At 42.0% G+C, this 12838-nt stretch overlaps 1 protein-coding gene across 1 annotated transcript in view; it reads right to left on the bottom strand.

Annotated features, from left to right (window-relative positions):
* The window catches only part of LOC147233581 (uncharacterized), a 111198-nt gene extending 99941 nt beyond the window's left edge, over positions 1–11257 (bottom strand). Inside the window, exon 1 of the mRNA XM_086148550.1 lies at positions 10732–11257. Within this exon, the coding sequence (XP_086004676.1) occupies positions 10732–10790 (59 nt within the window). The 5' untranslated portion in view covers positions 10791–11257. The remainder of the gene's footprint in view (positions 1–10731) is intronic.
* Positions 11258–12838: the final 1581 nt, after the last annotated feature.

Genomic DNA, 12838 nt, shown 5'->3' with positions numbered 1-12838 from the left:
AACTTTGAAGTTCAGGGGAAGCTGCTGTCACAAAGTCAGACATGTGTGTGTGTGGGCGCACACACACACACACACACACACACACACACACACACACACACACACACACACACACACACACACACACACACACACACACACACACACACACACACACACACACACACACACACACACACACACACACACACACACACACACACACACACACGCATGCATGTTTGTGCAAAGGCAGGTACGGCCCATGAAACAAAAAAAAAAGTTCCTGAGATTAAAAAGATGCCAAAGATCAGCTGCTGCCATAATGAGCCTCTCAAGCTGTTTCGGTGGACTTGAGGTGGTTGTGAAAATGCAACCTGCGACCTTCCGTTTCAAGGCCGGTGTCACGCAGAGCAGCTGCGTTTCTGCTGCTCCTCAGCTTAAATCACATTCAGATGTTCCTACTGATGACTCCCGTGGGAATTTTAGGTCAGGTGAGGCCGGTCTTGCGGCTGAATGTGTGTGTCTGTCCGGATGAGCATGGTTGCGGTGGGACATTGCAACCTGCCCACCACTTTTACCTTCAAGGGAGCCCACCAGGGTGGACGAAAAGGCAAAAATATGCGTAACTGTTTGTCTCATGCTGGACTGTGTTGTTAAAAAAAAAAAAAAAAAAATTAATAACACATTTGAACCTGGGGCGCCGCCATTGTTTTACTGGCGTGATGCATGCTGGCTTGATGACGTATGGAGGTTGCGAGTGTTAACGTTGGCTCGGTACAGCGCGAATGCTAATAATGCCACATTGTGCCGCGTTTGGGTGTGAAGCGAAGGGACCGATGCTAAGCTACGCAGCTTTCCAAGGAAAAACAAGAGAAGAAAGGAGCGGGGAAATTGCTTGTGGACGCATTTAGCCGAGCTAAGCTGCCGAAAGAGTTTCACGGTGCCGCTCGTTTTTAAACGGACGCCGAAGCCAAACGCCGTGCCGACAGTTTTCTTTCACGAGCGGACAAAAGGTCCTCGGGAAGGGATTGAAGCCGGCTGGAAGAAAAGCCACAGGGAGGACACGCCGGACGTTCTCCTGCGAGAACGTCGACGAGACGCTCCTGCAGAAGGAGCGTCTGATGACGAAAGACCGGAAGTCTACTTTGAACAGCCGATGGCAAAAGGAAGAGCTCCTTCAAACAGACGCTCGCTCTGTTAGCGTAGCAGCAAAGTTGGCGAGACACACCGCCGACTTTGGCCAACTCTTCGTCCGACTTCATTTTGAAGCTCATTCTCGGGTCCACATGAGGTTTTTTTTTTTGCACCGTACGATAAAACGAACGGGATCGAGCCCAGACAGACTTGGTGACGTAAACAATGGCGAGTGAAGTTTTTTTTTTCTTTTTCTTTTTTTACGATTTTATACGAACTAAGAGAAGTCGAGAGATTTTATTATCGTTTTTATGTCACTGGTAAAAATATTGGACAATAACGTCTTGGCAACCGGGATCCCTTTCAAGTGTCAAGACACACACACAGAATGTGAATAATGACAAAAACAACAAAAAATAAATAAACTGGTCCTTGCTGCAGATTGAAACTCATCTTTGTTCAAATGCATTTTCGTCGTGAACCAAAACAAAACACGACAGACAGACAGTTGATATTGGTTATTAACATCTGTCTGAAATTGATGACTCAGTGACAGAAACATTAGTTTTGGCTACAATAAATGAATAGGCGGCATAATAAGGAGTAATAGACAATTCCATCCGTAAACAATGTTTTGACTCCTTGTAAAAAGGGCAGAAACTATCCAAAAGTAACATGACGGGGCAGAGGAACTCATGCCGTGACCGTAAATGTCACTCTGGATTAACATTGACATGAAAATACTGAAAATAAAACATAATGACGAAACAGTTCAACTCGAGGTTTATCCAGCTCTGAAAATTCGATTTACGCTCCAAAAACATTGACATAAGTGCGGCGAGTGTATGAAGTAAGTGTGACTAGAATGATATAAATGACATTAAACGGTGCTAAAATTAACATTAAGCGCTGAGACAATCCTTCTTTACAACCTGTCAGCGAAATGTATGTTAGAGGTCAAACGGAGCACTTAATCAGGTTACCATGACTTACTAAAGGAACATCACGGGTTGGTTACTGGTCGACAAAGGCCCCCATTGAACTCTGGAGTATAACATTCAGCAATGAAAAGAAGTTGACCCTGACTATCCGCCTCTTAAACAATCTGAGAACATATACAGTACACTTTCATGGACTGGAACGGCCCTACTGAGCAGCGACGGCCACCCACAGGGCCGATCAAATGACAGAAATAAGTATTTTAGATGTCGTTTGTCCATTTCCATTGTTTCGGTATGAGTTTGCTTCATTTGAGAGAAGCATTTCCTCCCTGGAATACTGTAGAATTGAATGCAGTTTCTCTCGGGGAGCTCAAAGCAGCAAAGACAATAGAAGTGAAAAGCTCCTCCTCCCATAGGTCCTGGCCCCGGTTCGTCAAAGTAAACCACAAACCATGTTGGGAACTATTTTTCTCAATTGAACTCTTGCCACAACTTTAGCATTTCTTATTTTGCTCCTGCGAGGAAAACCGAACTGACGCCGTGAAGAAAAGTCATGCGTTAACATAGGATATGACGCAAACATTCTCATACTGTTAAACCTCGTCTTACGAATTTAATTTGTTCTTTGACTCCGTTCTCGAAACAAAATGTTTGCGAGCCGGTTCAATTTTTCCCCCCGCTGAAATCAATGTGAATCCCACTGATCCGTTCTTCAGCCCCTAAAAACACGCCGCGCTCTTTTGAAACTTTTTATGGGTTTATTTGTGGCAAAAATACAGAAAGGAATTAAAGATAACCTTAATTATTGCTGTGTTTCTGGTGTTCTTTCTCTTCTTGCCAGCACTTGTACTCGGCCTTTCCTTCACTAAACCAGCATGCAAAAAATAAAGCCTTCTCACATGAGACCATCGCGAACGCTATCTCCAGCCAGCTGTCTTTCATTAATCCAAACTTTTGGATCTCTTCTACGACCTGAGACCTTTGTTTCCTTAAAGTAGTCACTACTTTCTCCACATCAGCAGGCTTTAGCACATCTTTGTTCTTCAGGATGGTTGGCTTAGCAATGCTGCGGTGTTTGGCGAAATCTCTCACGTTTAGCTATTATTTCCTTCTTCGGATCTACCGTAATTCCTAACCTATCAACGTTAAGACGCTTAACTTTTTTTTTTTAGGAGCTAACTTACGGGAAAAACGAGCGATGGAAGACGTCAACAACGCGACACCGCCGCTACAATGTCACAATGCACAAGGCAGGGAAATTTGTTTGTGTTTTTGTGCAAAGAGGCTTGTTAGCGGCTCCTTCCAAAATTTAACTGAAAACGGTTAGTTAGCCAATTTGTTCATGATTTGGGACATTTATAAGCAGAGGTTTGACCATATATTGAAGAACTCAAGCGTTACCATTTTTTGTTTTATATTACTGGAACATTTACTTCAAGCAAAAAGAAGCCATGTATTATTTTTGATACTAAAAACTTTGACTTTTGTACTTTACTTTTTTCAATAGTGCTTGAAAAGCACAAATCTCTCCTGAAACGCAAACCAGCAGAGCTCAGTCCAGCTTCTCACAGCGGAGAATGCAGACTACTTTGTCACAATTACCTTGCGTCACATTTTTATGTGACATTAGCACAACAAAACAACTCTGGGCAAAGATGTCACTTCGACACGAATAGCTTATCGCTACTTACTCGATTAAGTAGAACAATAATCTCATGTAAACATGTTTCTCCTCTTCGTAGCAGAAGTGGTAACACATTTTAATTCTCTCGTTACACATGAAACGAGTGGCGTTTGAATCCCTGAAAAGGAACATTATAGAGCAGGGGTGTCAAACTCAAATACACAGTGGGCCCAAATTCAAAACCGGGACTAAGTCGCAGGCCAACATTTATATTTATTCCTGTTTTCTGCCTTTCCTATTTTTCGGAGGGGTAGTGCAGTGCCAGTGTTAGCATAAGGTCAGGATGACTACTGTCAACAGAGAAGAGGGCGTTTATGGGTTCTGACGTAGTTTTCCTGCTAAAAAAAACACAGCAGAGCATTCTGGGATTTGTAGTATAAGTGGTACAGCCGCTGTATGCGATAATACCGGCAGGCCGGCTCTAATTGTTATTTGGTGCGGCTTCGCGGGCCAAATATAAATTACACTGCGGGCCAGATTTGGCCCGCGGGCCAGGGTTTGACACCTATGTTACAGAGGACCGAATTAAATTGTGGGATTTCACACGGCGGCTGCTCTAAAGAAGGAACCCACGGCTTTTTATAAAGCGAGCACATTACAGTTGAGTCGGCAAAAGTATAATTGAGCGCCTGTCCGGCGAAAAGTCATTTCCCTGTAACACTGACGCTTTTCCAGCTATCAAAGGCAGACAATCTGTGAAGCAAAGGTTGCGAGCTGAATGGCTGGACTGTTACTGTAACATAAAAGTGTAAAATGTGGACACTGGTCTCGCAACTCCCCCCCCCTCAGCCCTGAACCCCCTTTACATACAACATCTGCTTCCAATAATACTCCAGAACACAACATATCTGACATCGAGGCGAGATGGCTATCGCCGCATTCCTGACAGCACAACTCCCTGCAAGAACAATGAGCGGCCAGTGTTGTTGCTTCTCACCTTATCTAGTGGATCTGTTCTGCAAGGGGTGTGTTCATAAGAGTGCATGTGTGTGTGTGTGTGTGTGTGAGAGAGAGAAAAAAAGAAAGAGACAGAGAGAGAGCGAGACTACTTGGTCATGTTCAACTTGAAGAAACACTCCCTTGCGTTCATACAAAGGCACTTTGTCTCTGACGGGACAACGACACCTTCTTCGAAACAAGAGAAACCAAATATGTTGTTGGCGTCTGTTCTCAGCTGGAGTTACGATAAATGAAAAAAAAAAAAAAAAAAAAAAAAAAACAACATTTGACAGACAATATTTCTGGAATGAACTCTGCGCGGTTAAATCTAATTGTCAAAAAAACAAAATCTCCTCCATAACACAATGGCTTCTTGCAGATTTACGCTGGTCCTTTTCATTTGTCGTTCGAAAGGGGCTTTTTCAAAATAAACCTGTCTCGTCTAAACAAAAGGGGTCTAACAAAGCATTGTGGCGCAAATGTTGTCATCCAAAACCACTGTAACCTGCATTGTGAAGCTCATGAATGGTTCACATGGTGGACCGAAGGAAACTGCGATTCCCCCAGGAAACGGGACGGCACTGCAGGTTCCTCGGTTTGGCTTTGCAAAAATGGAAATCCCGGGGATCGGTGGTCTGCGCTGAAATAAGGAGCTGATGAGTTTTCCGAAAAAAATCCGGCAAAACTGACAAACAAAAAAATAACTGAGAATAAGAAAACGGGTGAGAGTGTGAAACTCCAGATAAAACAATAGCAAAAAACAGTTTACTTTGTTTTCATTACAACTGCGACGCTTATTAGGATTTCTATCTTTTACATTATTAGCCTGGTCTGAATTAGGATATTTAAGAGTTGGTGATCTGTATCAGTATCATGATAACAATAGTGGGTTTGGACATGAACAAAAGCGTGTATTCGTCGCTTTTTCCTCGCAAGATTCCGACTACAACTGTAATTGCATTGGAAGTTTAATAATTTGAGCAATAAACAGATTTTATTGTGTCTCACATTCGACCCACTTTTGGATGCGAGTCACGTCGCTAATAAAATTCTAAATTTGGAAGTGACACCCTCTTGCCAGGACATGTTCCACCAGCCCAGACGGGGCCTTGACCTCAGAACCATCCGACGACGGCGCTGATAGCGAGTCGGGTCTTATCGCCCGCCGATCCGACCAGACCGCGGACGCTGGCTTCGGCCAGGTTGCGGAGGAGTGGAGTTTTCCCCGAGAGAGTTTGTTTCACGCTCAATTCGAAGGATGTTGAAATAAGTCTGATACACGCTCATTAATGTACAAAGCGGTGGAAGCAGAGACGGCCCACCGCCTCGGGGAGGATCCTGCCTGCAGAGCTTAAGCAGACTCTCACACTCAAAACACATCCATAACTCTCTCTCTCTTTCTCTTTCCCCCCCTCCTCGCAAAAAAAAAAAAAAAAAAAAAAAAAAAGAAAAGAAGGGGAAGAAAGATAAACTCCCCAAGAGCAACTTTTCCTAAAAACCGAGGCGAGCGAACATGGCAGACTTACGTAACCGTTTGCGTGACACAGAACTATGTTAATTTGAGTCGAGGGAGGGAGGGAGAAAAAAAACAACCCCCCTGAAAAACAGCGAGACAGAAGGAAAGAGAGGGAAAAAGTATGTTGTGGCAGTCGAAGGAGGAGGAGGAGGAAAAACAGAGCGAGGCTCAGATTACGCCATCAGCCCTCCCACCCTCCCTACTGGAAACATTGCCCTCTACGTCCTAATTGTGATGAATACAGGTAATACCACACACACACACACAGACGCACACACACACCTCTGACAGGGTTCTGGGAGGCTCTTGGCCTGGGCTCGCAGCCCTGAAACGCCGCACAGCAGCGAGGCGGGCGGCGTGGCTTAACACGTGGGTCCTTTTCCGAAACACGATTTAACGCGAGCGTAATGTTTTCCGAGATTTACTTTCTCTCACAGTTCGGTGGTTGCGACAAAACTGCTCCGGCTATTAACTCGCAAATGTTTACAGCTTGAGGAGCTTTGAAAAATAGACTTATTGTGAGTTTAAACAGTCGGGAGCCGCATCCGAAATGGTAGAGTTGGGCTTTACCAGAAAAAAAATAACACGACTGATGCTAATTTAGACAAAAGTACATAAAAGCTGCCAAAAATGTGTAGTTAAAGCAAACAATCATTTTTAGTTAAATTCATGACTATTTCTAATTGCCTTTTAGGTAATATTTCATTACCGTGGAGCAAATTCCGACATATTATATACAATTAGAAGTCTAAAACTACCTTCTAACCCAAACCCTGTTAACATCAACCGAGCGTCTCGCAAAGCGAGGATTAGCATCAAGTTGTAGAGATTTAACTCCAGAAAAATGTTGACTTCATGTCAGAGATCTTGAGTTAACTTCCCAGAGGCTGGTCACAGCATTACATGCGAGTCGAAAATGAACATAAAGTTGACAACCCCTACAGCTGAAGTGAAAACTAATAAGCGCTGTCAGCACTCGAATTTCACATCCTGCAGACATCTGAGAGGCATTGGACTGTTCATAATTACGATGCACAAACGACATACGTTCGACTAAATATCTGCCAATATCAGCTGATATGACGCAGGACAAAAGCCAAGTCACTTTAAATCTGGCTCCGGTTTCATCTGGGAGGAAAGAGACGGCGTCTCAATTTCGTCTTCTAGGCCGGGCCGGTCTGTTCGCCGAGCATCGTGACACTATTTATTACCCTGTCGTATGTCGCGTAGATAAGTAACTTAGGTCAGTTTGTGCAAACTGTCAGCACTTTGAACTTGTATCGTATTCCAAAACCAACCGCGGACGACCGTGTCGGCCTTGATAGTGTTATCGAACCGGACCGTCGGGAGCTAATGCTACTTTGACATGAAGGTAACTGCTATGTCCATTAGCATCGGTAACCGCAAAGCTTTGGTGATTTTGCATACAAAGCTGTGTCAACAATGTGAAATAGCGCACACCTCTGGTCACATCTCCCGCCATTTTCCAACTCGGACAGGAAGTTGGACTCAGTTTTAGAAGCTAGGTTGATGTGATTTCACCCATACGTCCATTTAAAACGTCTGTATTACCCTTTTAGAATGAACTGAACACATTTTTACATCCTGTTTTAGTCTTTGTTCAATTTGATTTTCAATTCATCAATCCCAAAAATGCCATTACAGCATCAAAATATTTGTCAGAGGTTAAAAAAACATTGGTTTTTAATTTAATTTGAAGAAAGAATGACTGGGGAGAGCAAATAGTGGACAAACTGAGGTAGTTGCAGTAGAGTATCACTCATGTCCAAAAATACTTTGCTTCATAGATTTGCACAAAGAAGGAAGCAAAAACGAAATTATACACATATTATTTTAAGAAGATGAATCGATCCGCAAGTAACCAAGGGATCCGCTGGATGTTCGCAAAAAGCAGGCTTTCTCTCTCTATGGAGCCACAGAGTGGAAATTTGACAGTCTTGCTATTATTTAACCCTGAGCTTTTCACTGCAATGAATGGAGGCCCTGCCGCCCAATACTTTGTCTTGAAATATTATACATCTGTGGTCACAAAACACATGACACTGATGCGGGAAATGACTGAAGGCCACCGTCTAGCATGAAAAGTATTTCTGGTAAAACAGAGAAACATTGAAAAATGAGGATACTAACCGACGACTTCATTAGATCAGTGTTTGTTCATTTGAAATAATACAGCCATAATAGGCTACTTCAATCGAACAAATCAATGTTTTATTCATGTGATCGTAAACTTATATCAGACACTATTAGCATTCTTATACTAGCGCACACACACACACACAAAAGAGTCCAACTTTGGATTTCAAGGAATTAATATTAATATTTTAGTCATTGGGAGAATCTAGAGTAAAGTTTCTTTATCATATTAAAAAAGAAAACTACACAAAAAAAAAATATATATATATATATATATTTAATATCTATGAAAAATAGGAGAGGAGGATCCAGAGAATAGGGTTAGATGGCGAAGGTTGATTCAATGTGGGGACCCCTGAAGGGGAAAACCCAAAGGAAAAGAAGATATAAAAAATTAATAATGATAACACCTTAAAAAAATAAAATAGAAAAAAAGATAATGAAAAAGAGCCTGAGCGAGACATTATAGTATCTAGGAGAAGACATTTTACCACAAAGTGGCACCACCATGAAGGTCAAAGGAAGTGTAGCTGGAGCACTTTCCTCAACGGTTATTTTAACACCTTTGTGTTTTGAGTGAAACCACAATACTACAGCCCTCCGGAGAATGTTTCAGACTAGCAGGCAGTAATATCACATGCTGCAACTGAGCACCGCTGGCGATATACGCTACCATTACACATCTCCGTGTAACTATTCGTGCACGCTGCTTTGGAGAAGAAGCCCGATAAACGATCTGGACCTTGTTCGTTGAAGATATGTATCAGAGAACATATTCAGGGATAACAAAAAAAAAAAAAACTATGAAAATGAAAGCAAACTCGAGACCTTGAGGTATTTGATGCTGAGAAAAGGTTCCAGGGTAAAGGACTATTTCATTTTTCTTTCAAAAATTACAAATCAAAATGTCAAATTCATGTATTTATGTGTGGAATGGGTTGACTTTCTTCACTTAAAAACTTTAAGTTAAAACAAACAAAAACAAAAGCAGGGCAAGGCAGTGTCTTACTCAATGTCACTTTCCCACTACAACTTTCAGGCGATTATCAATGCACTTTATGGAAATTTTGCATGTTGTCGATATCTTCCGAGTGGTCAAGCTATTTCTCTTTAACTTTCTTGTTTTGGGGGTCAATTTTATGGCAATGTATCTTCCATTTTTAAGATTGCATTTTGTCATAGCATTGGACTGAAGCATGAATGCTGCACAGTGACCTACTGGATACAGATTTCCTTGCACTTAAATGCTAACCCAACAAGGATCCATTTATGCAGGGAAATTTAGTTTGGAGCTGACTCATCGCTTCCCTTCCAACTGGTTCTATAAAGTACAAGTTAATGAGTAGTTGAAATGTAGTTCATAGTCCTTAAAATGTCCGTAGAAATGCCTTTAAAAAGGTCCGGCAGATGAGAATTCAGGCCTGTTTTCTCTAGTATGAAGTTGCGGTTCAGAGAATGTGGTCCAGAGACCTCCAGCGGCACTTGAAGTAAGAGGTCTTGAGGGGAAAAAAAAAAGCACTTGAATAATGATTAACATTACTCCTGGCGGCGCACAGGACTGCAAATGCCCTGCAGTTTCACACTGTTAAATATTAATGCAGAATTGCCTTCAATGTTGGGGCTTATAAAGAGGTTCTAAGTAAATAAATCACCCATTTCGTGTAAAAATCTAATCAGAAGAAGGTAGCAGATCATTACAGTTTATCTTTCAGCGTTATTCTACCACCCAAGGGGCTCAATCAGACAAATCTGGAAAAAAATATATATATATATATTCGATGAATTCCGATCCGTTGAGATGCATTTCATGAAAGCACAGAAAACCATTTGAACCAGTGGCAGACTCCGATGGCATAATTCGATTTAAATAATACTGAAGCAACAGTTTTCCTTATTTTCCATGCTGGATGGGCCTGCAGAGGAGCGCAGTTCACGTTACCTCGGTCTTGCATTACACAACCACTGCAGGAAAAACACACTTTACGGATCCAACACTGCAAACAATGTGTCTTATTCTTACAAATAACAGCCTAAAACTCATGCAAGCAACCCCGTGCTGGGTGGCTATCATGCAGATGTTCGCACAGCTGTAACCCTAAGAAATAATCATCTCAAAAGTATCCCAAATTAAAAGTTTGGAGCTGTTAAAATAAGCACAAATGTGCACATAATGCTGTGTTGTGAAGTAGACGCTAAGGAGTGCTAACAGTTTGTACAGTTCAAATCAAGCTAACACACCACACGCAAACTGGACGACTTAGCACAACCATAAGGAGGCACAAAGTAAAATGGAGTTGTTGAAATGTAGCCCAGGGATTTAGAAGCGGATACTGTGTGAATGTTACACTGATTTTTAGACGTTTTGCTGGTTGACTTACATTTTCTGGACCGGCTTCTTCCGTTTCTTGGCCGCGTACAGTGGAGTGTTAGCCAGCATGTTGAAGTCGCTGCTCACAAAACCAAGAACGAACAGAAGTTTGGTTTCTTTTTTTGTGTGTACAAAAAAAAAAGAGGGGAAAAGTGTCTTTAACCCGGGTTTTAACTATGAGTAAACAAGTCCAGGACACCCCGGAAGACTCTCATCATTCGTTTCACGACGAAAACTTGCGAAAAAGCGACGGTTGATGTAGAAAAAAAATCAGAAAAAGAAAGGGGGTAAAGAAAAAAATCCCCCTGAGAGTCCGCGGCTGCGCCACGGCCGAAAAAAAAAACCCAATACTTTCTGTCGTCCGTGTTTCCTGACACGTCCCGCAAGGTCAACTCGCCATTGAAGTACTTCCACGCAAGGTTAACGCAAATTGAGTGACTTAAAGATGCGGTTGGAGGACGCCGGGAGGGAAGGGGGAGTGCGGGGTCCGCCGCTGGCGAGCCGAGCCGGGGGTTGAACTGACAAGACGGCGGCGCGCTCCCGCCGGTGTAGCTCGACGTGAGCGCGCATTTATGAATGTGTCACTGCTGCGCCGGCGCAGGAGTATTTAAGGTGGACCGGAATTGGGCCGGCGGAGAGCGGCTCTGCAGAACGGGAGGCGTCGGCTATCTCTGTCGGACGACCTTAAGAGCGGATTGTTGTTCACCGTCAAACTATTATATTACGCTACATAACTTTCGGCGCGGTGAAAAAAAAAAGAAAAAAAAGTGAGAGAAAAAGCAGACGCTCTATCAAATTAATAGGAAATAAGAAAATAATGCAAATAAATAATGCAAATAATGCAATAAATAATGCAAATAAAACATCACACTCGCTTCTATTTTTTTTTTTTTCAATTTTCTCAATTTTCTCACGATAAATCTGACAGTTTTATCCCTGCAAACAAATTACTTATTAGTTTATATTTAATTCCATTCAAAATGTATAATAAGTAGAAGATACGTGGATCTGGAATTGAAAATGTTTGACACACGGGAGGTTCTGGAATAATTAAACACAGCGTCACCCGTTGGTTAGTAAATGTAATGGACACAATGCGAGAAAAACTCATGAGATGTGAAAGTGACAACATTAAAATGCAATATTATCAATTTGACATCCTGCATAATTTAATGTCAAGGTGATACTTGTGACGCCTGGAGCGGAAAAGATATGAGAGGAAATAAAAGCAAATCTTCGGTCGATATTACACATCGAGGCGGGTTTATTTACGTCACTAAAATGACATTTAAAAGTAAAATGATTGTGAGATAAAATGAAATATATCTTTCTCAAAAGGAGGGCGACAATTCGCTGTTAACAGTCCTGATATATTTTTACCTCACATGTCTAAATGTAGATGAAATGGGGTCAAAATGGGACCCGTATAATAAACACTAGAATAATTGAGCAGACCTGCCAAATAAGGAATAATAAAATGAAACAATGACACAAAGGAAAGACTGACTCTGAAATCATTGTGACCATTTCACCGAGACAAAACAATCGCTGATGTCACTCTCTTAAACACTGACTCGCTTTTATCAATTACTGTCACAGATCAATTCATCAATGGAAGCGTGAGCGCTAAACCGTCGGTATATCCTTTCCCCTCGGATGTTTACTCTGGCTTTTTCACAAAAATGGATTGATTTAGATTTTTTTTTCCTATTGCAAGTTCTGTAATCCCCAAGAGGCGGTATCGTTGTGAGAAGTGCAGCATCATCCAGCCATTCCGAAGAGACCACCCCGCTGGTTTATCCTCTCTGAACTGTTGTGTCTATTCTTGTCAGAGGGGAGAAATAATGGAAGCCAGACATAAACTCTAACATCTGGTCTTGTTAACAGCTCGGACACGTGTTGTAAGTCACATTTCACAACACGTCGGTGCGTGTTATTTTGATATACGTCGCATTAACCTATGTGGCGTTTAAAAGGAAACTCGGGAAACTGGGATAAACCATGAGAAGGGTTTCAAATCAATAATACAGCTTGTAGAAAAAAAAACAAAACAAACAATGAATAAAAAGATGGTCAGGAAAGAGTTTGACACGTCTGAAACCATCATACAATATAAA

The sequence above is a fragment of the Fistularia commersonii genome, chromosome 6 (genome assembly GCF_037954325.1).
Source record: "Fistularia commersonii isolate RoL2024-O1a breed Wild chromosome 6, RoL_Fcom_v1.0, whole genome shotgun sequence".
NCBI lineage: Eukaryota > Metazoa > Chordata > Actinopteri > Syngnathiformes > Fistulariidae > Fistularia > Fistularia commersonii.
This window is presented reverse-complemented; position numbering and strand designations above follow the sequence as displayed.